Here is a 27,753-nt window from a genome sequence, read left to right on the forward strand (position 1 = left end):
ATTGGCCGAGGGAGCCGGCATACAGCTTCCCGGTCATGTGACTAAGCCGCTTCTGGCGAACCAGAGCAACGCACGGAAACGCCATTTACCTTCCCGACGGAGCGGTACCTATTAATCTACTTGCACTCTGACGTGCTTTCGAACTGCTAGGTTGGCAGGAGCAGGGACAGAGCAACAGGAGCTCAACCCATCACAGGGAATCGAACCGCCGACCTTCTGATCAGCAAGCCTAGGCTCTGTAGTTTAACCCACAGCGCCACCCGCGTTCCATTCTCTTCCTTAGTGTTCCCTTTATAGGACTTAGCATGGCAGAGAATGGAAACAAAACCAGAATCAATTGGCTCTGCCTGTCATGTTCTCTGGCTCCATCTACTGTCTTCCGCCCTACCAGTCCCAACGAGCACCAGCCTCCACTGACAGCTGTACAGCAATGAGACGATCTGCTTCTGAGTGCTGTCATGATGGGAAAGGAATGTACAGACACAGGCAGAGAAAACTGCTTTGGGTCCATGCTTGAAACCCTAATGAGCATGATCTCTGGTTCCCTTGCCCCAATCACCACCTCCCCATCACCCTACGATACCAAACCAGCAGGTTTGAGCTGCAGACTCACCTGTCCGGAGTGGGCACTCAATGTGGCTGCTGTTTTTGTAGGAAAACTAGAAAAGACAGACAGCAAAGACACAGGATCACTGGAAGAGCTGGGGCTGGTGAAACCAAACCAGCATCTCACACTCACAGAATGAAAGAACAGCAAAATCAGCAGGAGTCTTCAATTCTAGCCCCCTGCCCTCCTTCAGGAGGGGATACAACAAATATCTTTAGCGGGAAAGAAATCCCACATCCCCATTCCTCCAGTGACAGATAACCTTGAATGCAGTCATACCTTGGATCCCAAATGCCTTGTGGGTCAAATGTTTTGGCTCCCAAATGCTGCAAACCTAGAAGTGATTGTTCTGGTTTGCGAATGTTCTTTGGAACCCGAACATCCGACACGGCTTCCAATTGGCTGTAAGAGCTTCCTGCGGCCAATCAGAAGCCGCGCCTTGGTTTCCAAACATTCTGGAAGTTGAACGGACTTCAATCAGGCCAACTTAAAACTAAAACCATTTGCCCAAACCTGCTCTTATAAAAGACATGGGGAGCTGCTTTTTAATGAGCCTAACCATTGATCCGTCTTGCTCACTACTGTCTTCAATGGCTGGGAAATGGCCTTCCGGGATTTCAGACCCCTTCCAGCCCTACCTGGAGATACTGGGGATCAAACCTACAAAGCAGCAGGTGCTGTACCACTGAGCCACATCCCTGACCTCCAGCAGTGAAGATTCCGCAGCACTCCTGAAAGCAACCTGTCCCAGTGCAGAAACACCCAGACAGTTAGCCAGTCGCTAGGACAGCATGGCTGTAGCTCAGCGGCAGATCGTCCGCCTTGCACGCAGAAGGTCCCAGGTTCAGTCCTTGGCATCTCCAGACCAGGGTAAGAATACCCTCTGTCTGAAACCCTGGAGAGCCTCTACCAGTCAGTACAGACAATGTGGAGGTAGAAGGCCCTATGGCGTGATGACTCAGTGTAAGGCAACTTTATCTTTAGTGGTAAATATCTTCCCAATGTCCTAACTGAATTTTTGTGCTTGCAGTTTTAAGCCCACGACTATGGCTTATCTGGAGCCCCTAAGGCTGCAGACTTGAGAGTCAGCCCCATGTACACTGTAAACAACTAAAAACTTCAGCAGGATTTGAATAACGTTTGTAATGTACTAAAAACTAAGGTAAAATGGGATTATATAAGAAAAATAGGGGAAATAAGTGAAGCAGTGGGGAAAGATTGGAAATGGTAACCGTGGAAGGGTGGAGGGGAGTCAAAGGACTCAGGGAATCCTCAATGATGTTGTTTATTGTTTGAATTTGAATTTGCAATGTAAAACTCAATTAAAATAAGATTTATAAGAGAGGCAGCCCCATAGGACTCTTTGTAACTTCCTCCTGAGTCAACCTTCATATGACTGCACTACACATCACAGGGTCTGTTTTCCTTTGGACAAAAGCTTTATGCTTTTGAAGGCTTATCAAGTGCAACCCTTTTCATATTCTGTGACGTATGGAAATAAGAAGAAGAGTTTGGATTTGATATCCCACTTTATCACTATCCTAAGGAGTCTCAAAGCTGCCAACAATCTCCTTTCCCTTCCTCCCCCACAACAAACACTCTGTGAGGTGAGTGGGGCTGAGAGACTTCAGAGAAGTGTGACTGGCCCAAGGTCACCCAGCAGTTGCATGTGGAGGAGCGGGGAATCGAAGCCAGTTCACCAGATTACGAGTCTATTGCTCTTAACCACTACACCACACTGGCTCTCACTGCTGGAAAAACCCCAGCAGGGACTGAGAGCTCATCTGTACCCTGGGCTTGGGCTTTCTAGACATGGGACAAGCCTAGATGAGCCTTGAGAGGACATCCCTTGGTTGGGGACCACCTTGTCCAGATCAGGGCAGGCCAAGTTATATGCCTCCACAAGAACAGAAGTGAAGTTCACTTTTTTTAAAAGCACACAAACATCTACACCCCAGTGCTATCTGCTCAATCCTATGATGATAATGCAACTCCCAAGCTTTCCGTCGCTCTCCTGAAACTGTGCAGAGTCCAGACGGCTGCAAGTGGCAACAGTTTTGGGCAGAAAAGATTTGGCACTAGGTAACAGGTGGCGCTGTGGGTTAAAGCCTCAGCGCCTAGGACTTGCTGATCGAAAGGTCGGCGGTTCGAATCCCTGCTGCGGGGTGCGCTCCCGCTGCTCGGTCCCAGCGCCTGCCAACCTAGCAGTTCGAAAGCACCTCCGGGTGCAAGTAGATAAATAGGGACCGCTTACCAGCGGGAAGGTAAACGGCGTTTCCGTGTGCAGCTCTGGCTCGCCAGAGCAGCGATGTCACACTGGCCATGTGACCCGGAAGTGTCTCCGGACAGCGCTGGCCCCTGGCCTCTTAAGTGAGATGGGCACACAACCCCAGAGTCTGTCAAGACTGGCCCGTACGGGCAGGGGTACCTTTACCTTTACCTTTAACTGACTTGCCTCTGACCAAACTGCGGGAGGCAGTGGAAGACAGGAGTGCCTGGCGTGCTCTGGTCCATGGGGTCACGAAGAGTCGGACACGACTAAACGACTAAACAACAAACTGACTTGCCAGTGTCTGGTGCGAGTAGTGACTGGGAAATAGGCCTCACCTTGAAGCAGAGCCGAGGGTGAACATCCACCTCCTCAAGTATGTACTCCTAGAGAAAGGGAAAAAACATGCGAGAATAATCTTGATTGTGTATTTGCAATATCCATCTATCGCTAAGCATGCAAGGCCAATAAGATCATTTCAAAAGCACTCCGTTATCTTCTCTCCTATATCAATTTCCACAACTCAACATGGCAAGGGTGAGGGAATCTGTGACTTTTCAGATGTTGTTGGCATCCAATTCTCACCCACTCCAGCGAGCAGGGCCAACAGATTGATGTTTGCTGCAATTCAACACTCAAGAGAAGCTTTCTAATGAGTAATGTTTTATTATGTTTTTATATATGTTGGAAGCCGCCCAGAGTGGCTGGGGCAACCCAGTCAGATGGGCAGGGTGCAAAGAATAAAAATTATGATTCCTTGAAAAAAGAGGAGGAGGAGGAGTTTGGACTTGATATCCCGCTTTATCACTACCCTAAGGAGTCTCCAAGTGGCTAACAATCTCCTTTTCCCTTCCTCCCCCACAACAAACACTCTGTGAGGTGAGTGAGGCTGAGAGACTTCAGAGAAGTGTGACTGGCCCAAGGTCACCCAGCAGCTGCATGTGGAGGAGCGGGGAAGCAAACCCGGTTCACCAGATTACGAGTCCGCCGCTCTTAACCACTACACCATGCTGGCTCCCAGCACAAAAAAGCATAGGACAAGTGGGAAACTGCTTGGACCTGTGCTTTCAAGGCACAAAACAAGTGGATGTGTTGACAAGCCCTAACGCTTCCTCCAGTTCAGCCATCCTTTAAACACCCCAATCTCCCTTCTTTTACTCTTTACAGTGGGCAAGGAGCACCAATACGTATTTATCCTTAATGAGGACATACTGCTAAGCCTGAACCACTTGTTTGTGCAAACAGGCTTGCCAGTCTTTGGTGGCTCAAAGGCATCAAGCAATGATTGGGCAGCTAAATATCCCTCCACGTGCCTCTACTGCTCCCTTTCTCTAGCTGCTGCGGCAAAACCGAGCTCTATCACAAGCATGCAGGGAAGGCAGGGATCAGTTCCGAGCGAACGACACCATAACAGCATCCTTGGATCTTTACCCGTTACCACCCCACCGAGCTCCTAGTATGACCGCCCCAGCCTTTCACCTGGCGTAATCCTGTGACTGTGGAATTGGGGATGTCTTGACAGGCCGCACCCGGAGTGGCGCTTTCTTTCCAGCACAGAGAAGCAGTGGGATGAAGCAGGCAGCGGCCGCTCAGAGACATAGCCATTTCAGCCTTGCCGCTGTTGCTGTAGTCGCGAAACTCCACCGAGGACCACAGATCTGGACCATCTAGAAGAGAGGCAGCAGCAGGGGGCGGAAATATGATTAGACTGTTGAGTCCCCAGTAGACACTGATACCTTATAACAGGGATGAGGAACCTGTGGCCCAGTGTATGCTGTTGGAACCAGGCAGAGGGCCTTCTCGGTGGTGGCGCCCGCCCTGTGGAACGCCCTCCCATCAGATCTCAAGGAAATAAACAACTACCTGACTTTTAGAAGACATCTGAAGGCAGCCCTGTTTAGGGAAGTTTTTAATGTTGGATGTTTTATTGTATTTTTAATATTTTGTTGGAAGCGGCCCAGAGTGGCTGGGGAAACCCAGCCAAATGCGCGGGACATACATAAATAAATAAATAAAATAATTACCCAGAACTACCTAGTTCAAGTAGTGCCCTTTAACCACTACATCACATTGGCTCTCTCTCTGTCTGCTGGACTCTTTATTGAATCAAGTACGTACCTCCAGCAAAACAAAAAACAAGGGGGGGGGGACACCAATACAGTGGTACCTCGCAAGACAAAATTAATTCGTTCCGCGAGTTTTTTCTTCTTGCGAGTTTTTTGTCTTGCGAAGCACGGTTTCCCATAGGAATGCATTGAAAATCAATCAATGCGTTCCTATGGAAACCGCCTTCAGACCAGATCCGGGGAAAGTCTGTCCCCCGACCTCTTCTGAAGGCTGGGGGGGGGGGGAGACAAGGGCTTTTCTTCCCACCGCCAGCATTCAGAAGGCTGTTCTGAAGGCTGGCGGTGGGAAGAAAAGCCCTTCTCCCCACCTCCCGCCCCGCAAGCTCCGGGGACAGGAGGGCTTTGCTGCCGACCGCCAGCATTTTAAAAGCATTTTAAAAGAAGTCTCCACTGTCCCGGGAAGGCAGGCGAGGGGGCGCAAAGACTTTTGCCCCCCACCGGCCTTCAGAAGAGGTCCAGGACCTCTTCTGAAGGCCGGCGGTGGGCGAAAGTCTTTGCTCCCGACCGCCAGCATTTTAAAAGAGGTCCCCGGAGATTTCCCTATGGGCTTTCTTCTTGCGAAGCAAGCCCATAGGGAAATTCGTCTGGCGAAGCACCTCGAAAAACGGAAAACTCTTTCTTCTTGCGAGTTTTCTGTCTTGTGAGGCATTCGTCTTGCGAGGTACCACTGTACCACCTCATTTTTACACCCAAGTAAATGCATTAATTAATGGGCAGAGCCAGAGATCAATTTAGTTCTAATTGAAAAGGGGGCTGCATTCTTTCATTAGGGCTAACTAACAAGAGACAAAGCAGTCTGCTCTGCTTCTGCACCTTTAACAACAGCTCAATGTGCAGAAAACAGCAGATCAGAGCCGTCTTTCCCACTGGTGTTAGTGGTTCGTTGCGCCAGGGTGTCGGCCTCTCAGGGGCGCCCCAGCAAGTGGGGGAGCTGCACCCCCTCCCTTGTTTGGGAGTTTCTGGGGGGGGGGCGCTGGAGGGATCTTTGCACCATGGCGCCGGATATGCTTCAGATGGCCCTGCAGCAGATGAACATTTCACGGCAAGAAGCTATGCATACTTGCTAACACCTGCATACCAAGGTCCTGTCAAAGGCACAGGAGCAGAGGCTAGCAAATAAATTTGGCATGCCTGTCCTCCACAGCAGACCTTACCTACCTAAAACAAACACTATTGCCATAATAGCCATGCAGCCCTAGCAGCAACAGAGCTAGACAGCATTGGCAGAGCCCTGCTGTCAGAATAAAGCAAGACTCACAGGCCTCTGGCTGATCCCAGAAAGGGCACACTTTTTTGCGCAAGCTGTCGTGGTGCTCATGATACGATGCCTAGAACAGAAGGGAGGAAAGTTAGGTCCAGGTTGGCTGCTTCCCAGCCTCTACGGTCCCCAGGGGGCTCCCACCCATGTGCTAAGAGGCACCCAAGAAAAAATGACAGGTGAGCCCATTCTGTCCTGGGGTGCTTCCAGACTGTGGGCTTGGGGTGGGGTGGGGGGCGCGGGAGGCTTAACACTGTAAATGGGTCGTTCACAAACAAGTCAAATCTGGATGAAATTGGTGGTGGTGGGGAACGATGGACTGGAATTTGATGCCAACAAAGCTGCCCAAATTGCAGGCATAAGGAGCAACCATCCCACAACCAACACCCATCTGGAAACATTCTTGGATGTTCTGTCCCCTGCCCAGCCCTGGCCACATGGCCACTTTCTGTAGAGGGCCTGGCATGGGTGGGAGGGGCTCTCAGAATCTTAAAGACACAGCCACCCACAAACCTAAGCAAAATCTGCTACAAGACTGAGCCACAGAACCTCAGCTCAGGTTCCGCTCCTACAGCCTTCCCCAACTTGGTGCCCTCCAGTTGCTTTGGACTACAACAGCTGGTGGGAGTCCAAAGCAGTCAGCGGGAACCAGGTTGCAGAAGGCTATTTCAATCCTTCTTCCCTCTCCCAGTTCTGTTTGTGCATCTCCCCGCCCACCCACAAGAGAGACAGTATCTCTCTTTTCTCCTCCCGCTGAAAAGTGTTGGAATGGTGGGGCCCTCAACATGATGTGCACGCACCTCGATACATAAGCATGGGAGCAGGCGCTCATACGACAGCAGAGCAGGGTGATGCTTGGAGACCAGAACCTGGGAAGAGGAGAACAAGGCCATAACATTGAGGCTCTGGCACAGAATATAAGTTTGTAGTTCTTCTTACTCAACCCGCACATTCCCCTTCATATCCCTCCAGCCTGATTGTCCTGCCTTTTCCTCCCCCACCAGCCATTATTTTATCGTTTTATTGTTTGTTCAGGAAGCAACAGCCTCCTTGCTCTTCCTTCCTACTAAAGGTAAAGGTAAAGGGACCCCTGACCATTAGGTCCAGTCGTGACCGACTCTGGGGTTGCGGTGCTCATCTCGCTTTATTGGCCGAGGGAGCCGGTGTACAGCTTCCGGGTCATGTGGCCAGCATGACTAAGCCACTTCTGGCAAACCACAGCAGCGCACAGAAACACCATTTACCTATTTATCTACTTGCACTTTGACGTGCTTTCAAACTGCTAGGTTGGCAGGAGCAGGGGCTGAGCAACGGGAGCTTACCCCACTGTGGGGATTCGAACCGCCCACCATCTGATCGGCAAGCCCTTGGGTCAGTGATTTAACCCACAGCGCCACCCACATCCCATCCTTCCTACTAGATGGGTACATTTCTTTTCTTTTCCTCCCTTCTTTCTCAATTTATTTGGTTTTTCGGATTAAAATTTTACAGTCATATATCAAACATAGACCAAACATAAACACTAGATTCCGAGGAATCTCTTGGACTTCCGTCCTCCCCTTTGTGGGTCATATTGTTAATCATTTCCTCCTGCATCTTTTATGATGATCCAAATCTTTTACATCTCCATTGTGTCCAAAATTCACCCTTAAACTACAAGTGATATTCCAACCCTACTAACCATTTTAACTGTCTACAATGGTCTTTAAGATAAGTTATAATTTCCCCCCATTCCTTATTAAAATTTTGGTCTTCCTGATTTCGGCTTCTTCCGGTCATTTTAGCCATTTCGACATAATCCATCAACAAGATCTGCCATTCTTCTCTAGTAGGGACTTTTATCTCCTTTTAGATGGGTCCATTTCTGTTCCTCCTCTGCATCCTTCCCCTCCAAGGTCTCACCTGCTGGTGGAAAGGCTGGCCCAGTTCCTCGCACTCCAGAGCCAGCTGGTGGCAGAGGCGTACTGTGATGTCAGGGCCCTCGGTGACAGACACCTCAATAGCCCGTTCTGCTGGCACCCATCTGTGGTGGAACTCTGGAACTTCTGGGGAAGGAAAAGCAGGCTGTGGCAGAGGAGAAAACCCAGTCTGGAGCAGGATATTTGGAACGTTGCTGTGGCAACTGATGAGGCGTTTTGGATTTGATTTCCCGCTTTATCACTACCCGAAAGAGTCTTAAAGTGGCTAATGTTCTCCTTTCCCTTCCTCCCCCACAACAAACACTCTGTGAGGTGAGTGAGGCTGAGAGACTTCAGAGAAGTGTGACTGGCCCAAGGTCACCCAGCAGCTGCAGGTGGAAGAGCAGGGAAGCGAACCCAGTTCACCAGATTACGAGCCTACTGCTCTTAACCACTACACCACACTGGCTCTCCACACTCACCACACTGACGTATTTCAAGGCTTTGTGTATGTGAGGTAGCACATGGTTGCAAAGCCACACAGGATTATCCTGCTATTACTGCATATTCTATTGCCTATCAGCCATTGTGTGTACTTTGATATAGGATTAAATTCTTGCATGTGCAAGTTACAGAAATATATTATGCTCATCTAAGACCTTGGCCTCTCTCCCCTCTGTATTCATCACAGAATAATTCTGGAATGCCAAGGAAGGCACTTTGAATGCCATCTATGACCAGTGTTTCCTGAACACCATTTTCCCCCAGCACAGAATTTGAAGATTTTCTGGGCACAGAATTCCAGACCCCTCAGCAATGACAGTAGGCCAGGCCTATATGTATTCTAGCCGTGTCTTACCTAATTGGTTGTTAGGGATTAAAAGGGTTTCGTTGATGCTCAGCACCCCGCCAGGAATGGTTTCCAGCGAAACAAGCACCCGGCGGCCGCTCTCTGCTGGGAAACAGTCAAACAGCACCTGCCACTGGAGAAGGAAATGCCACAGTGAGAATGGTGCTCACCCAGATCTCCTGCTTGTAAATCATGCTGGAATCTTGGCCTGTCCCAAGCTGGAGTAACCCCCTAGCTAGTGGCTGCAACGCTATTGCTCTGTAAGCGATTATCTGGTGAATCTCTTAAAACAGCAGGAGTCCACAAAACGTACAAGCCAGACTTCACACACCACGTCATCATCACATCCAGTGCTTTTGGAAGGTATAAAGTGTCACCGCGCATATCTTGGCAATGGAGCGGCAGTTGTGAGTACAAAATAGCTGCCATGCACAGCCAAAAAAAAGGAGATGATGGTATTCCGTATCAGTCACTACCGCCACAAAGAAAGCACTGCTCATATCTATTCAAACCCCTGAACATGGAATCCAATGACTTGTGGAGGGTCTTGAACATAAGGTAAAGGTAAAGGTACCCCTGCCCATACGGGCCAGTCTTGACAGACTCTGGGGTTGTGCGCCCATCTCACTTAAGAGGCCAGGGGCCAGCGCTGTCCGGAGACACTTCCGGGTCACATGGCCAGTGTGACATCGCTGCTCTGGCGAGCCAGAGCTGCACACGGAAACGCCGTTTACCTTCCCGCCAGTAAGCGGTCCCTACTTATCTACTTGCACCCGGAGGTGCTTTCGAACTGCTAGGTTGGCAGGCGCTGGGACCGAGCAGCGGGAGCGCACCCCGCAGCAGGGATTCGAACCGCCGACCTTTCAATCAGCAAGTCCTAGGCGCTGAGGCTTTAACCCACAGCGCCACCTGTGTCATACCAGCATTCAATTTGTAAAAAAACCCCGCACATTTCTAGCCCTCGTGAATTTAACTTTTAAAAGCTTGAAGCAAATTATGTTAATTCCCAAGTCTTCTCTATTTGTTAACTGTAGAAAGGAAGTACAGTGGAACCTTGGTTCATGAACTTAATCCGTTCTGGAAGTTTGTTTTTAAACCAAGGCCTGCTTTCCCATAGCAGCGGGGGACTCAATTTACAAAAGGAACACACTCAACAGGAAGCGGAACATGTTCTGCTCCCAAGGCAAAGTTCACAAACCAAAACACCTACTTCTGGGTTTGCAGCATTCTTAATCCAAGTTGTTTGTAAGCTAAGCTGTTCTTAAACCAAGGTACCACTGTACTTCCACACAGTATTTTCCCACAAGCCTCGCTCGTAAGAGATGGGGTGCCATTCCTCAAGTCTGCCTGAAACTCAACGTCGCAATGATCCCTAGGCCTAGAAGAGCATGCATGCTTGTTGCAGTCACCCAACACGTCCTCACTCTGCACAAGCTCAAGAGCACCCCCATTCATTATGAATTTACAAGGAGTTGAGTTGACTACTGAAAGCAAGTTTTTTAGGGTTCCGTCCTGTCCTCTGTACCTTTTCTACTTCAGGACACAGACATCCCTTAGAACACAAAATAAACTCGGTGTCTGGTACATTGCTAGGAGCATCAAAAATGGGGGACTGGGAAGCACAGCAAAGTTTCTAAAACCAAGGCCAAGGCTGAGGAATCTGTGACCTTCCAGAGGTTACCATACTACAACTTCCAACCACCCCAAGAATTTAGGTTCCCATAAAATTACACGTTGCTCCTACATTTTGCAAAGATGTTGAAAGACGCCACTATTTTTGTTCCAAACCATTCCAGTACTTAAAGGTCTAAAGAGTGGCAAAGAGCCTTGGCGAGATATATCTGGCAGGGAAAAAGACCGCGAATAAAAATGAAAATATTGGTAGATAGAAAGGAAAGAGGGGGCTTATCCCTACTGGATTTAAGTATATACTATGAGGCGGCATGTCTATTGTGGCTGAAGGATTGGATAAGACTGGAAAACAGGGATATTTTGGACCTGGAGGGTTTTGATAACAGGTACGGGTGGCACTCGTACCTGTGGTATGAAAAGGTGAAAGTTCATAGGGGCTTTCTAAACCATATTTTCAGAGGACCAATATTCCAAGTATGGGAAAGAAATAAAAACCTTTTGGAAAGGAAGACACCTTGGTGGGTTTCACCAATAGAGGTGCTAACTATTAAGAAAATGAATATGGAAGGGGAGAATGCAACGTATGAAGAACTGATAAGGAAGACAGATCAAGGCATTAAACTTAGACCGTATGAAGAAATAAAAAACTTATTCACCAGTTGGTTGCAATACCACGAGGTGAATGATTTGTTAAAGGAAGATAAAAAGAAACTAGGATTTGAAGATAAAAAATCCAGGTTCAATGTCGAAGTTATTCAAGGCAAGAATAAAACACTGTCTAGGATATATGACATCTTATTGGAATGACACACAAAAGACGAGGAGGTGAAGGAGGCAATGATTAAGTGGGCGATAGACATAGGTTATAATATTGACTTTGAAAGGTGGTTGGAATTATGGAATAACAATATAAAGTTCACGGCGTGTATGGCATTGAGGGAAAACCTGTGGAAAATTATATATAGGTGGTATCATACGCCAGTGAAATTGGCTAAGATGTACAGGTTAAAAAATAAAAAATGCTGGAAATGTGGAGAAGTAGAAGGCGATTTCTACCACATGTGGTGGTTATGCAGTAAAGTGAAAGGCTTCTGGGAATCAATTTACAATGAACTCAAAAAGATCTTTAAATACACCCTCCCCAAAAGGCCCGAAGCTTTCCTGCTAGGAATGACGGGTAAAGAAATTAAAAAAGAAGATAAGACCTTATTCTTATATGCTACTACAGCCGCTAGAACTATGCTGGCACAAAATTGGAAAACGGAAGCTATACCTAATATAAGTGATTGGCAGGTTAAAATGATAAATTATGCCGAGCTCGCTAGAATATCAGGAAGAATAAGGGACCAAGACGAACAGAAATTTCATGATAATTGGAATAAATACTGGACGTATATTGGAACTAATATGTAGGTCACTGGCGGGGCTGGATTAATTCTAACAGTAAGGGGTTATTATGTAAGACTAAAGATAAAATACGTGACTATAGAATCGATTCGACACTTACCAAAGGGGTGGAGGGAAGTCCAAGGCTCGGTAGAGCCTAAAATAGTGTTTTATGTTCTTTTTTTATTTCTGTTTGATTTGGAGAGCGGATAGAACATCTGCTAGCTATATAATTATATTTTATATTTTATATGTTTGTATTATTATCTGTGCAACATCAATAAAAACGTATTGTGGGGGGAAAAAGAAAGAAAGAAAGACGCCACTATGAATGAGGAATGTACAAAGATTGGTCGTTTCCCAATGCAATGGTCAAAAAGGAGGTTGTGGCGTATATGTTTCCACCTTTCTTCCCTGGCACAGAACTCCTGTGCTGGCAGGCAGACGTTCTGAAGCTTTTCCCAACATGGAGATAAAGGAGAACTTAATCAGCTGAATTTCGGCCTTTCGTACAGCTAATAAAGAGAAGGCAGCGACATCCTGTTGAGTGGCGGGAGAGAAGCCTCCCCATCACAGTCCAACATGTCCATAGGAATGGTGATAACTAACCAAGGTTCCAGCGCCTGCTCTTCTGAAGATCTGAAGCCAGCCAGAGCGTTTGGAACTTATAACCAGGAAATGCAGCTCCAGTCCTTCAATGCCTGAGGTCAGGAAAAAGAGAGAGAGAATACAGTGGTACCTCAGGTTACATACGCTTCAGGTTACAGACTCCGCTAACCCAGAAATAGTGCTTCAGGTTAAGAACTTTGCTTCATGAGGAGAACAGAAATCGTGCTCCAGCGGCGCGGCAGCAGCAGGAGGCCCCACTAGCTAAAGTGGTGCTTCAGGATAAGAACAGTTTCAGGTTAGGTACGGACCTCGGGAACGAATTAAGTACTTAACCAGAGGTACCACTGTATGTCCTTTTTAATTAATAAAGTTATTTAAAATAATAATAATTTGAGGCAGCTTCACCCGCCTCCAGCACAACCTGATGAACTGTATATATGTTGGGTTTTAATTTCTATGCAAATTGATGTGGAAATATGCCTCTATGAGAGAGAGAGAAGACAGAGGAGGAGGAAGAGGATTCATAAAACCAACGTGTTAACCATCTTGGCTGCAAGTTTCATATTGGTTGCTCAACTTGTATTTGGCTGAGAGTCCATGCACACCCTCTGACGTAAAGATTCAAACCATTTTACGCTTTCCTTTTTTTAATGAGGCATCTCCTCCCGGATGTGAAATAATCAAGCAGTTCCTGGGAACTGGGAAGCATTGCCCTAACTAGATGTTCATACCTTTCCTTGCCTCTCTGCATATTGATTTAAAATTCTCTGTGGGCAGGTGCTCCAGCGGCGCGGCAGCAGCAGGAGGCCCCACTAGCTAAAGTGGTGCTTCAGGTTAAGAACAGTTTCAGGTTAAGTACGGACCTGCGGAACGAATTAAGTACTTAACCTGAGGTACCACTGTAGTGCCAAGGAGAGAGACAGGCAGTCCAAGGCAACACAAATCTTCACTGAATCCTGGTATTATTTATCACTTTAACTGAGTAATTTGTATCCCACTTAATACAGCAGTTTCTAAGCAGTGGAAGCAGTCTACCTCTCCTGGTGCTTACAAGGTGGTGTGCGTGCTGTGTGCATTTGCGGGTTTACTGAACAAGTGCATCATATTGTTATGAGTTTGTGGGTGCCAGGGTCTCCTAAATTCCTGGGCCCAATAGGTGCTAGAATTTAATCAAAGCTTGGGAGCTAGAATCACAGAACCCTAGAGTTGGAAAGAAAGCCAACGGTCATCTGGTTCAAACCCCAGCTATGCAGGAATCTCAACTAGATCATCCATGACTGATGGCCATCCAGCCTCTGCTTAAAAACCTCCAAGGAAGGAGAGACCACAACCTCCAGAGGGAGACCGTTCCACCGTCGTACAACTCTTACTGTCAGAAAGTTCCCCCAAAGTTTAGTTGGAATCTCCTTTCTTGTAATTTGAAGACATTGGTTTGAATCCTAAACTGCAGAGAAGGAGAAAGCAAACTTGTTCCCTCCTCCATGTGACAGCCCTTGAGATGTTAGAATTCCTGCTCCATGATTGCAGTCATGGGATTGTTGTCCATCACATGATGGTGTATGTTTTGACTCCACAGAGTGGGAAGTGACGGAGACAGGATGTTTGTGTTACTGTGTTCCGTGAAGTGGGACTATTGTCCTTTGTTCTTTCTCTTTGCTATCTGATGCTAGAGAGAGAGAGGGAGCCATGTTGAAGTGCTCCATGTGTTTTTATATCTAAATAAAGTAGATTAGCCAAAATGCTGAGCTGCTGAGGTCTGCTAAGCAAACTGCGAAGACTCTGCGGATCCTTAAGTGTGACGATGTCTGTTGGCATCAGTCGCTATGATGTCCGGGCTGAAGAAAGCTTTTGAAGCTCCCGAACGAATGACCAGGAGGGAGAGAACATGCCATGTGTCTCTGCCAGGGTCCTACTCCAGAGTAGGACGAGCTCCTGACAATCATATCTCCTCTCAGCCTCCTCTTTTCCAGGCTAAACATACCCGGCTCCTTCAACCGTTCCTCATAAGGCTTGGTTTCCAGACCCTTGATCGTCTTGGTTGCCCAAGTTCCAGCTTGCCAACATCCTTCTTAAATTGTGGTGCCCAGAATTGGACACGCTCCTAACCCTTCCAAACGACATCCCATTTACATTCGTTTTCTGTATCTCATTGCATCATGAGAACACTTCAATAAAAATATTAACTGTAATCTCCTTCCTCGCCACACCTGTTGTAAGAACCCTGGCTGGATCAGGCCCTGGCCCACCCCACCTGCTCCCACATCCTACCTGTAGCATTCAAAGCCACGCGAACACGCACACACGTCTGGCGCTTGCGGAACAGCTGAACTGGGCTTAGGCTAAGGCTGGGCGCACGCAGGAATAGGTCTTCCTGCAGCTTCCGCTGGCATCGGAATCTGGACCGAGGCAGGGCACCGTACGCTGTAGAAAAGAACAATAATGCAATTATGGGATAACGCTGGAGAAGCATCTTGGAACAACCAGCCAAGAGGAATGATGTGTGGGCAGCGCAGTATAAATCCACCATTCATGCACCATTATTCTATCCATGACATATTGCAGAATGCACAGCTGTTAGGTAAAGGTAAAGGGACCCCTGACCATTAGGTCCAGTTGTGACCGACTCTGGGGTTGCGGCGCTCATCTCGCTTTATTGGCCGAGGAAGCCGGCGTACAGCTTCTGGGTCACGTGGCCAGCATGACTAAGCCGCTTCTGTCGAACCAGAGCAGCACACAGAAATGCCGTTTACCTTCCCGCCAGAGTGGTACCTATTTATCTACTTGCACTTTGACGTGCTTTCGAACTGCTAGGTTGGCAGGAGCAGGGACCGAGGAACAGGAGCTCACCCCATCATGCGGATTCGAACCGCCGACCTTCTGATCGGCAAATCCTAGGCTCTGTGGTTTAACCCACAGCGCCACCCGCGTCCCTCTGCACATCTGTTACACACCTGCAAAAAAACCACCCGTCTGGAGTGCTATGAACTTCTATCATTTCTGTTGCCATAGATTTAACATGGGTCTTCTCTGGAAATCTGAATTATAGTCCCAGTACTCCAGCCAACTATAAGCACACTTGCCAGTACTTTCCATCTTCTCCAACTCAAAAGCCATTAGCCTGTCTCTCCTTCCCTTACCCCTCTGTAGGGTTCCTGCAAAGAAGTCCATACACCTAGAAAGCTAGCATGTCAGGGTGGAGGATTCAGTTGAGCCTTCTCCCTGACACACTATTTTCCTATGTGCACAGGTTTCCACCCCCCCCCCCACTCCACGGAGGAACATTCAAGCATGTACCTTCACACCTCTGTGACACTTTTAATAAACTGGCCTGCCCTGAGCCTTTGGGAACCTCCAGACTGTCAGCATTGAAAAGTGTGGGATGAAAAAATGACTGAATGGGGACATCTAAGTACCACACAAACAATTCAGGAAGAATACAGGACTAATGCAGCCTACACAGATGTTTAGAACGCTTGCAGAAGACTTAATTTGCTTCAACCTATTCTATCACGGCTTTAACTTTTAAATTGTGGTTGCAAACTTTTCAGAGATAATTTTATTGCTTTGCCTTTTTGGTAAACCACTTTAAGGTGTCCCCCCCCCCCCCAGCAATCAAGCGGTATATAACCTTTACGAGATTGATTAACCAATCAAATGTTCATTGTCATATAAAGGTAAAGGTACCCCTGACCATTAGGTCCAGTCATGACCGACTCTGGGGTTGTGGCACTCATCTCGCTTTATTGGCCGAGGGAGCTGGCGTACAGCTTCCGGGTCATGTGGCCAGCATGACTAAGCCGCTTCTGGCGAACCAGAGCAGCACACGAAAATGCCGTTTACCTTCCCGCCGGAGCGGTACCTATTTATCTACTTGCACTTTGATGTGCTTTCAAACTGCTAGGTTGGCAGGAGCAGGGACGGAGCAACGGGAGCTCACCCCGTTGCGGGGATTCGAACCGCCGACCTTCTGATCGGCAAGTCCTAGGCTCTGTGCTTTAACCCACAGCACCACCCATGTCCCTCATTGTCATATAACTAGCATGCAAACATATCAGAATGAATTCTCAGCAAAGACAGGATGTAATCTAACCCCTGTGCAAACAAATCACAATAAATGCTCAATAACACATTGCCCGGAGGGACCCTTGGTTATATTCTGCAACACAATAACCCTTCCTGCTCTCCAGACCAAGCAACATCCTAGAGTTTAGGAGTTCCAAAATATTTTCTCTTCAATTTCCACCCCAAAATGCCCATGGTTCCTTGCTGCAACCACAGTCGCCACACAAGCAGCAATTCAGGGAAGATTATTTTCTTACTCACCAGTAGCATTCCAGCATTCCTGGAAAAAAGAGAGAAAGAAGAGTTCAGTGGGGTAAAGTGGAATCAATATCTCTCCCTGCAGTCCTAAGGAAGGAGCATATTTGCTGGAAGCAAAACAGACAGGCAGGGTCCACAAATGTTTGCTTGTCCAAGGAAGCTGAGAGGTAAAGAAAGTACAGTGGAACCTCGGTTTTCGAGCGTCTCGGAAGCCGAACGTTTCGGAACCCGATTGCCGAAAACCCGGAAGTAATTGCTTCTCTTTTCGAACGCACCTCGGAAATCGAACGGCTTCCGGGGCACATTTCTCAGTTTTCTCAATTGAAATTGATGACAGCGCTTTGCGCCTCAGTTGCCGAACGTTTCGGAAGTCAAACGGTCTTCTGGAACGGATTACATTCGACAGCCAAAGTTCCACTGCAGTGCTTCACACAACATGCATTTCATTTATAAAGATCTCACTGGTCTAGTTCACGCATCACACTAAGCCACAATATAATGAATACAGTGGTACCTCAGGTTACATACGCTTCAGGTTACAGACTCCGCTAACCCAGAAATAGTGCTTCAGGTTAAGAACTTTGCTTCAGGATAAGAACAGAAATCGGGCTCTGGCAGTGCGGCAGCAGCAGAAGGCCCCATTAGCTAAAGTAGTGCTTCAGGTTAAGAGCAGTTTCAGGTTAAGAACGGACCTCCGGAACAAATTAAGTACTTAACCTGAGGTACCACTGTATTTCACAACTGGGTTACTTGGCAGAAAGGTGGTATATAAAGGCAGTTAGATAAATAATGAATGCATTAAGCCTGCTTCACTATTGTTTTGTTTGCGTTCTTTTTTGTTATTATGTACTTTGTGGTTTTATTTTGTATTTTTATGCTGTGAGCCACCCTGAGATCTTTGGATGCACGGCAGTATAAAATTCAATAAACAAAACAAAACTCACTTTGCCACTGCTATTTCCCAGTAGGGCTACCAACTTGAATAAAATGGGGGGGGGGCAGATAAACCCTACCCTGCATAACTGATCACAATATGCGGCACACACACCATTTGAATGGCAATGCCCATCAACTTGGGGGTGGGCCTCTCAAATATTTTATTGGGGGGGGCAAAGGGACCTTAGCTCCCCAGGTGCTTTAGTTCAGCAACGAAGCCAAGACACTTCACCCCCCAAAAAAATCTGGGAACTGTAGCTTTCTTCTCAGGGAGCTACAGTTCCCAGCATTTGTGGGAAGGGATGCTTTAAATGTGCGCACAGCCCATGCCTATGTGTTTCAATGCCTGGCTAAAGCTCTGCCTAGCAAAAACATTTTACTGCCTGAACTGGAACAGCAAATGGCCCCCTCCTCCCGCGAAAGTCAAGATACCCAAGGTATTTTGGCACGTGAGGCAAAAGTGAGCATTAAAAAAACCAACCCGATGCCTCTCATAATTTGCTGCCTTTTGTGATCTTCAAAAGCTGCTGCCTGAGGCAGTTTCCTCACTCTGCTTAACGGCAGAGCCGGCCTTGAAAAAAACAAGGAGTCCACGGAAGCTACTAGTTTACCCACCCACCCACCCAATCCAATCTTAAGTCACTTGTGGCTTGGAAGGCGGGGTGGAGTAAGCCACAAATTTTAACACTTCTCTGTCTAGTCACCCACAAGTGATTGTTATCACAGGAAAGTGACAATTTACAAGCTGCTTCCGCTTCGATCCTCACGTATTTGATTCTCACCGAAAAGGGATACTTATCATGCCGCGACAAATGTGGTTTTCTCCATGTGTATGAGGGTGATCTCTCTCACACTAGATCTCTATTTATTTATTTATTTATTTATTTATTTATTTATTTATTTAGTTATTTAGTTATTTAGTTATTTAGTTATTTATCGATCTACACACACACACACGCACACACGCACACACACACACACACACAATGTTGGGGGGGAGGAAGAGGGAGAGAGGGAGCTCTGATTGTGTAACACCTCACACCTCAGCAATAATAAATCACTGGCAAATAGGCAGCCATGCGCTACCGCTGAAATGTTACTCAGTCAGATATGTGTCCCTGCGGATGAGAGGGGGGTGCCGTGGATTTAAATGGAAATGTACTCAGAACTCCGTTCCGGCACCTCTCAGGTGGGCGCCGTTGCCATTGTAAGAGAACAATGGAGGTGTTCGTGGCGAGTTCCGGCACCTCTTTTTCTAGAAAAATAGCACTGTATACCCCCCCTCTACCTGAATCATCTATGAGACTGCTATTTAGTCCTGTAGCAGGCAGGCCCAAACCAAGAGGCCACTGTTAACTACAGCAGTGTTTCCCAAACTTTTTTGGGCAACGGCACACCTGTTTACTGAAAAAAAATCTCACGGCACACCACCATTAAAGCCCCGCCCCGTGACGTCAGCGCGCAGCGTCACGCCGGGAGGGACGCACGAAAGTGAAAGTTTTTTCCCTCCCCCTTGCCGGGGAACCTCCAAGCTTTGGGGGTGGGAGGAGGCAGCAGAGCGAGGGACTGAGGGACGGCGGCAACTGAGGCGGCGGCGGCTGTTGTGGTGGTGGCGGCGATAGCGGGCGGAGGAGGGGGCGGCGGCGGGGCTTGAGGAGCCGTCGCCGGGAGTTGCTGCTGCTGTTGTTGCTGCTGCTGCCCGGACATGCCGGCCTCCTCCTCCTCCGCTGTCTCGCGCTCCTCCCTTTTGCACGCGCTGCCCCGCCGCTCGGCACCACCACCGCGGAGCCGCCCCCGGCTCGACGCGGATCCTCGCCGCCGCCGCCTCTCACCGCCCGACTCGCCCGCCTCCCTCCCACGGCACACCAGCCAATGTCTGACGGCACAGTAGTGTGCCGCGGAACACCGGTTGGGAAACACTGAACTACAGGGATACCGGCATACAAGGGGAGGCAAACCATCTCAAAGAGGTCTATAACTGGTAGGAAAGCAAACGATGGGTACGAAATGATGGGTTAAAACATCCCCAATTAGAACTGAAGGCTGTCACATGTTAAGGGCTCTGTATCACTGGAAAGGATAAACATAAGGAATGAGCCAGTTCCTTCGCACAAAAGTTTGTGAGGAGGAGGGAGGCATGTACTCGTGATCTGAATAATCCCTAGTCTACCATAAATGTGAAACACTGATCATTCGAGTGAGTGAGTGCGTTAAGACATTTAAGGAATGTTTTAGTAGGTGGGTTTTCCCCCCATTTTTTTTATTAAGGCATGGGGTTAGTATTCGACTAAGTTTTACTCAGACGCACTGAAATTAATGAGCAAGTCTAAGTAAGGTCTGTCCATTTTAATGGCTCTACTCTGATTGATACGTGCTTAATCTTCCCTTAAAGCCATCTAAGTTGGTGGCTATCAGCTCTTCACATCTCGTAGGAAGGAGTTTCGTAGCTTCACCATGCGCCACGTGAAGAAACACTTCCTTTCGTCTCTTCCGAATCTTCCTTTTCTGAAACCTTTTTAGTGCTACAATATCCTTTTTGAGGTGAGGCAACCAGAACGGTACACGAGTTGGCAGCATTACTGGCAGTTTTATTTTCAGTCCCTTTCCCCTAGCAACAACATTCGCTTTTTTCGCACCAGCTGCACACATTTATCTTAGCAAGACGGTAAGCGCTAAGGCCGCATTACACACATTTAAAGCTCATGACTTCCCCTAAAGAATCCTAGGAACTGTAGTTTGTTGAGGGTGCTGCTAACTGTAGCTCTTTGAGGGGTAAACTACAGTTTCCATGATTATTTATGGAGAGGAGGGGAAGCAATGCACTTCATAACTCAGTTGGTAGAGCATGAAGCTCTTAATCTCAGCGTCATGCGTTCTAGCCCCACATTGGGCAAAAAAAACCTGGATTGCAGGGGGCTGGATTAGATGCCCCTCGCGGTCCCTTCCAACTGTACAATTCTGTGATTCTGTGAAATATAAGGGGTGGTAGCCAACTAACAGCTCATCCACACTTTGCTTGTCCCACATACAGAAATTCTGAGAGGTTTTCTGCTTGTTCTGTGCTTTCTAGGCAGATTTTAGTTTGCCATGCAAGTTTCCCCCAGGAAAACATGCTCTTTCCTGCTGAACTGGAACAAACAGCAATCCGTAAAAAGCCCCATTGGCATTTGGACCGATTCAGCAATAAACTGAGGGTTTTCTCAGGGGAAAGCGGCGGGCCAAGCACAAGTGTGGAAAAGCCCTAAGTTTTACTCAAAGTAGACCCACTGGCATTAGTTAACACCTATCATAAAGATAGGTAAACATAAGGATCTATACATCCAATTGTTCACAGCTGCAAGGATGTTAATGGCTCAAAAGTGGAAAGGAACGGCTTTACAAGTTTGGGATTTGGATATAATGGCAAAAAGAACAAAGAGCAAGAATGGCAAGTGAATGTGGATATAAATTATGAGGAAACTGGTTGTTCCTTATACGATCCCCTCCCCCCCTCAATAAAATAACTACTTCCTATGGAAGAAAATTCAAGGAGGTCTGGAGGGTTTCTTAGGAGAATTTTATGTTAAGACATATTTTCTTGCAGAATATTATGATCCGGAGCCATTTTATTTCCTAGAGCAGATTTGTTGATTTTCCTGAACGAAAGTCGGATGATTACATAGATTTGAAAAATAAAAGGAAAGGAAAGAAAGAAATTGCCGTGACTTATGTTACGTCCATCGATTTGAACTGTGAGGTAAACTTAGTTGAATACTCCCTGTTGTGTGTACAACCGGGGGGGGGGGGGGGAGAGAAAAAACCAACCAGAGAGCCAAAGAGCAGGGCGACTGTCAGATACTTCTGAGAGTCCTCCGCTGTAGGGTCCCTATCCTGCACTTCCACCACGGACAGCCCTCGCTTCAGTTGCTCTGCAGGGCACTGCAACCCTGCCTTGCTGTCACAATCGTTAACGGACTATGAACCACATTCCTGACAATACTAAGCGCGCTGCCTCTTTTCCAGTTTCCGGACTGTGATCAACATTTGCAGATACATCGTACCACAGCATTCTCTCTCCTCACACTTCCCCCAAACCCCAAAAACATCCATATAAAAAAGGAGAGGAAGCAAGAACTCTTGGCTTCAGAGAGCGCAAGGAACAGCCAGGCACTCATGTCCCTCTTTCCCATCAACCAATAAAGGATCGGCGCTCAAATTTTGGGGTTGCCCTGCGCCTGCACTGTCTGAGGTCTGCAACATCCACTGCCCGCCCCTTGCCCCAAAAACAATATCGTTGCACCCGTAAAAGTAAAAACATGCTTACGAAGTTGGTGAGGAGCTGCCGGCGGGCAAGAGGCAGGTAAGTTCGGGGTGCAGCATGCAAAAGGCTCAGGAAGAAGGCGATGGGCAGCAGCAGGGCACTCGTTGTGGGCCTCCCCATGGAGTGCCGGGCTGGAGCTCAGCTAGGCCGGAACATGGCTGTTGTTAAACAGTCGAAGAGTCAGATCTCAGCACTCCTAGGCCAGGCAGCCGCAGGCAAGTCTCCACCCCTCAGTCTCTCCGTTCCCTGCTCTGCCTTGCCCCAACCTAGCCAGTCTGGCCTGCCTGCATTCCTCGGCGGCTGCTGCTGCTGCAGCTGTTCCAGCTGGGTGTTGTTGTTGGGACAGCCTGCGAAACCCCACAACTCAGAAAGGTTCCGTTTCCCCAGCTTGGCTTAATCATTTCTAGCCCTGGGTAAGGGGTTAAAGGGCAACCAGGACATGGGTGTAAACAAGGGGGGAGCAGCAGTGGCGTAGCATGGTTTGTCAGCACCCGGGGCAAGGCAAGTAATTTGCGCCCCCTAACCTGTGGATTTGTGCCCCCTAACCCCCAGATGTTGTGCCCGGTGCGGCCAGCCCCCCCTGCACCCCCACGCTACGCCACTGGGAGCAGGGAGGGACAGTTGCTCTCCAAGCAATAAAAATACTGTATTTTTTGCTCTATAAGACTCACTTTTTCCCTCCTAAAAAGTAAGGGGAAATGTGTGTGCGTCTTATGGAGCGAATGCAGGCTGCACAGCTATCCCAGAAAACAGAACAGCAAGAGGGATTGTTGCTTTCATTGTGCAGAGATCCCTCTTGCTGTTCTGGCTTCTGAGATTCAGAATATTTTTTTTCTTGTTTTCCTCCTCGAAAAACTAGGTGCGTCTTGTGGTCTGGTGCGTCTTATAGAGCGAATAATACGGTACATAGCAAACCGAGGTTCTGCCCCAGCCCCACAACAAAAGGCCACACACCCCCTAACAAAAATCCTGTCTACGCCAGTGAACCAGGACCTATGAATCCACTGAGAGGATGTAAACTCCTACAGCGCTAAAGCCCACCCTACACTCCAGGCTCATGCCCAGGAGCTAAGCTTCATTCATTCCTTACAACAACCCACTACCACTCTTTGTTTTATGGAACTGAGGATGAGGGAATGCGGCTGATCGTAAAGTAGAGCTTTCCAAACTTTCTATGTTGGTGACACACTTTTTAGACGTGCAGCATTGCACGACACAATAATTCAGTTTTACTGACAAACCAGAGGTGTAAACTAACCCCTTTCTAGCCCTGTGAGGAGCGTGGGGAGCGTTCGCATGACATGCCAGCACACATGACGCACTAATGTGTCACAACACAGAGTTTGGAAAGTTTTGTGGTGTCTGAATGTCCCTGCCTAATGCTTCAATCTCTGCGACGTGAGCTATTAAAAAGATAAAGAGTGTCACCTGGTTGCCTATGCAATGCAAGGACCCTGCAAGATCAGGAACAGTTGGGCTGCTTGTGTTGCCTTGCTTCTTCTGCGATTGTGAACAGGTGCAAAGAAACGGTCCTGAAATTCGTTGGTAGTTCCCAGTTTTCTTATCTGCATGGAGGTTTGAAAGACAGATCAATCAGAGAGCCATCAGCATCGCACACATATGAAAAGTTTTGACTGGAGGAAGTTACTGTTGTTCTCGAAGGGGACATTGCTTATACAGTGGTACCTCGGATTAAGTAAACTGTTCTTAACCTGAAGACCACTTTAGCTAATGGGGCCTCCCGCTGCCGCCGCGCAAAAGTTCTTAACCCGAGCAAAGTTCTTAACCCGAGGTACTATTTCTGGGTTAGCGGAGTGTGTAACCTGAAGTGTATGTAACCTGAAGTGTATGTAACCCAAGGTACCACTGTATTGAAGGACAGGCGCCCAATGTTTACTGCAGGAATTCAGGGACATAAAAACTTTACTGTTTTTTATTGTGCTATATTTCATGTTTTTGTGCAAATAAGGGACTGGAAATTTGGAACTAGTAACCAACTTTAGCGCTCTTACAAATAAAGTGAGCTAAAGATGCTTTTGGGGGAATGCATTTTTCGGTCAACCACCAGAAAATTGGCACTGTAATAGGGAGTGACCAGGAGTGGCATAGCGTGGGGGGTGCAGGGGGGGCCGGCTGCACCGGGCGCAACACCTGGGGGTTAGGGTTAGGGGGCGCAAATCCACGGGTTAGAGGGTGCAAATTACTTGCCTTGCCCCGGGTGCTGACAACCCACGCTACGCCACTGAGTGACCATATTGGGGGGGGGGTTCTGTTCCTGGCCCCTGCACATGTCTCATAAGCCCAGCCCATTATGCCCCGCCCCCATTATGCCCTTTTCTGTGTCCAATATGACCCACACTTTGGTGGTCACACAAAATTGGACACACACAAAATGGTCACCGCCTATACTTCACAAAGCTTCTTCATTACCAGTGGTTAGGATGAAGAGTATACTGCTTTTTGTACATTAGAAGCCTAGGGTGCATGCAAAGTGTACCTTTAAAGTATATTCAAAACACATTTCCCCTCAAAGAATTCTGGGCACTGTAGTTTCTTAAGGGTTGCAGGGATTCTAACTCTGTGAAAGGTAAACCGCAGTGCCCAGAATTCTTTGAGGGATAGAATGTTCTTTGAATGTGCTTTAAAAGCATAGTGTACAAACAGTATTTAACTGGAGTGAAAAATTGCTAATACAAACTGAAATTGAAGGAGGATGAAGGAGGGGAGGTATGCTGTCAAGATAAGAGAGGTGACAGCAAATAAGGAAGGGAAATGAGGAAAGAGGGGAGAGGGCTTCATTTCAGATCAGCTCTTTCTCTCTCTTTCTCCAGATATTGGAGCAGCTTGCTTTGAATGGGAATTCTTCCTGCAGATATTCCTTCAAAGTCATGTTTCTTTATTCTCCCTGTGAAAGCTTGGAGCCGGCCTGCAAACTACCACTCAGATCTTCTCCAACTTTTGTTCCTTTTGTCAGCCATCATCTTTCTTAGATAACTGCCCCCCCTCCCCGTTCTCCCCTCCCTGACTACCTCCTCCTAAAGCCCATTCTCAAAAGAAAAGCATCAACAGAAACACAAAAAATTGTATGTTGGAGCCACCGCGAAGCTCCCTTTGCAATTCACACACCTCGTTTGTTGAGCTTTCCTGCCAGAGAGACTCCTGTCACATCCAAACCGTACATTCAAAGCACATTATACCCCCCACAAAAATTCCGGGGGGGGGAACGTGGTTTAACCCTCACAGAGCTAAAATTCCCAGCGCCCATTACAAGCTACAGTTCCCGGGATTCTTGGAGGAAAGCTCTGAACTTTATATGTATGGTGTGGGTGGTGTTGCAGAGTTTATCCTTTCCTGGTTGCAAACCTATCAAGGCATAGCTCCCTAGTCACCAGAGATCCTTTTTTAAGGCTTCAAGGTCAACACTGCTCCCTTTCTCTCTCTCTCTCTCTCTCTCTCTCTCTCTCTCTCTCTCTCTCTTTAAATAATGCTTTCATTTAATTTTCACGGTACGGAAGATACAGATTGAGAAAGCAATTGTTACGACAGTAAGCAACAAATAACCCGCCCCGATTAAATGACAGACTTTTGTCACACTCTGCAATAAAGTGTCACTGGATTACTCTAAGGTCACAGCACATTTTCCCACGGGTGGATTCCTGCCACAGGCTGAACCATCAATGTATTCAACTAACATTCGATGTTGAGTTTCGCCCAGAAGCGAAACAGAGCAGAGTTTCCAAAAAATTGATTCCTGTGTCCAGTGCCAGATTTACGTGTAGCTAAACAAGCTATAGCTTAGGGCCCCACTCTCTTGAGGCCCCCCCCCAAAAATTAAAAGGAAAGGAAAACTGGATGTACATTTCCAAAATATATAAGATAAAAAACAAATAAAATAAAACCTACATACAGCAACAACGTGTAGGCTCCTAGGATGTAAGTAATGGGCCTGCTCCCTAAAATATCACTGGTTTGCTCATTTCTATATATAGGGTGCCTACATTCTGCATGGACTGGTGGCAGGGCAACATGTGCAAATGGCTTTAGATACCTATTAGGTCCATAAATTCACATATAGCATATATTCAACATAAAAAAACAGCGAGAATTTGTTGTTGACAAAGGACAGTTGGAGGGCCCCATTACCTTCAGTAGCTTAGGGCCTCATCAAACCTAAATCCGGCCCTGCCTGTGTCAATGTGCACAGGCACATGTGTGGAATACTGCTCTCCCACAGCAGCACCACAAGCCTGGCCAGCACCACACAGTGGTACTTCTGGTTACGAACTTAATTCATTCTGGAGGTCCGTTCTTAACCTGAAACTGTTCTTAACATGAGGTACCACTTTAGCTAATGGGGCCTCCTGCCGCCACCGCCGCCGTGTGATTTCTGTTCTCATCCTGAAGCAAAGCTCTTAACCTGAGGAACTATTTCTGGGTTTGCGAATTCTGTAACCTGAAGCATCTGTAATCTGAAGTGTCTGTAACCCGAGGTACCACTGTATACAAAGGAGAGCTCCATGGGGTGACCTCCAACTACAACCCCCAATATTATTGACCACTCAACCCCGAATATTATTGACCACTGGCCATGCTGGCTGGGACTGATGGGAGCCGGGAACCCACAGCATCTGCAGGTTTCCACGCCGACTACCACAAGTGCAACGCTGCAAAGAGAGTAAAGGCATCTGACTGCATCCAGGATTTTAGGATGTCACAGAGTTGCATCTTCGTGGGGGAGAAGGGTGGCAGTCTTCCAACAGGTGGAAGTAAGCTCAAACGAAAGGGAGAGCTTTTTAGGGGAGCAAGTTTGAAGGCCTTTCTGCTTAGTCCTAGCCACCTTAGAACATACAATGTCCCCACCACCACCAAAGCCGCTTGAACTTACCTACCTCGGCCGACTCCCCACCAGAGCGAATTCCCCTTCTCGCATCTCTTTCAGACAGCTACTGCACAGTCATCCCTTCCTTGCTTCTCTGCCCCGTCCCCACCTACAGGTTTTTTATTTTGTGTGTGGGGTTTTAAAAAAAATTCTAAATGAAGAACTGAAGTTGGGAAATGGGGACATGCTACAGGGTGACCTGGTTTAGCTGAGGTTTCCTGTTGGGCTGACTGTACAGGTAATGAGGACGCTCAACAGCAACTCATCAGCCGATGTGGTGAAAGGAAGCACGAGCAGAAACAACACTGGGTGAGAGAGAGGGTGGGGAGAGGCAGAGAGAGAGAGAAAGAGGAGAGGGAGCTTCTTCCATCGAGGGCATGTCAAGCAGCCAGCCATTCTGGCCTGGCAATGCCACACCCGTGATGCTCTCATCAAACATCCACATGTGGATCTTGGCTGCCTCCCAAGGGCACAAATACACATTGATTAGAATGAGCAGCAGGAAGCCCTGTAGGTTACGTAGATCAGGCCAGGAAACCTGGTTTTTTTCACCTAGCTTGGGCAAGGTCCCATCAGCCCAAAACACTAGTGTTTACATTTCAGAAACAAGAGAGTTCAGAACAGCCTGGAAGTTATGTCCTTTCTCCATTACCTCGGATGCCTGTCTGTCCCACATGATAACA

At 47.7% G+C, this 27,753-nt stretch overlaps 1 protein-coding gene across 6 annotated transcripts in view; it reads right to left on the reverse strand.

Annotated features, from left to right (window-relative positions):
- The window catches only part of IL17RE (interleukin 17 receptor E), a 57,345-nt gene that overhangs the window by 13,203 nt on the left and 16,389 nt on the right, over positions 1-27,753 (reverse strand). For 4 of the 6 annotated variants that reach the window (XR_014165848.1, XM_081901892.1, XM_081901891.1 and 1 more), the window contains 12 exons: positions 23,620-23,756; positions 22,195-22,349; positions 16,959-16,977; positions 14,904-15,056; positions 12,636-12,727; positions 9,018-9,141; positions 8,163-8,305; positions 7,061-7,129; positions 6,261-6,330; positions 4,356-4,543; positions 3,215-3,262; positions 614-659 (listed from right to left, as the gene is read on the reverse strand). Coding sequence is in view for 5 of the 6 variants with exons in the window: in XM_081901892.1 (XP_081758018.1) it covers positions 614-659; positions 3,215-3,262; positions 4,356-4,543; positions 6,261-6,330; positions 7,061-7,129; positions 8,163-8,305; positions 9,018-9,141; positions 12,636-12,727; positions 14,904-15,056; positions 16,959-16,977; positions 22,195-22,311 (1,069 nt within the window). In the remaining variant the exon portion in view is untranslated. Of the gene's footprint in view, positions 1-613; positions 660-3,214; positions 3,263-4,355; positions 4,544-6,260; positions 6,331-7,060; positions 7,130-8,162; positions 8,306-9,017; positions 9,142-12,635; positions 12,728-14,903; positions 15,057-16,958; positions 16,978-22,194; positions 22,350-23,619; positions 23,757-27,076; positions 27,357-27,753 lie in introns of those variants that run through there. The other 2 variants (XM_081901894.1, XM_081901893.1) reach the window with 2 other exon arrangements.

This window comes from Podarcis melisellensis (genome assembly GCF_964234715.1).
Source record: "Podarcis melisellensis genome assembly, chromosome: 2".
NCBI classification, from domain to species: domain Eukaryota; kingdom Metazoa; phylum Chordata; class Lepidosauria; order Squamata; family Lacertidae; genus Podarcis; species Podarcis melisellensis.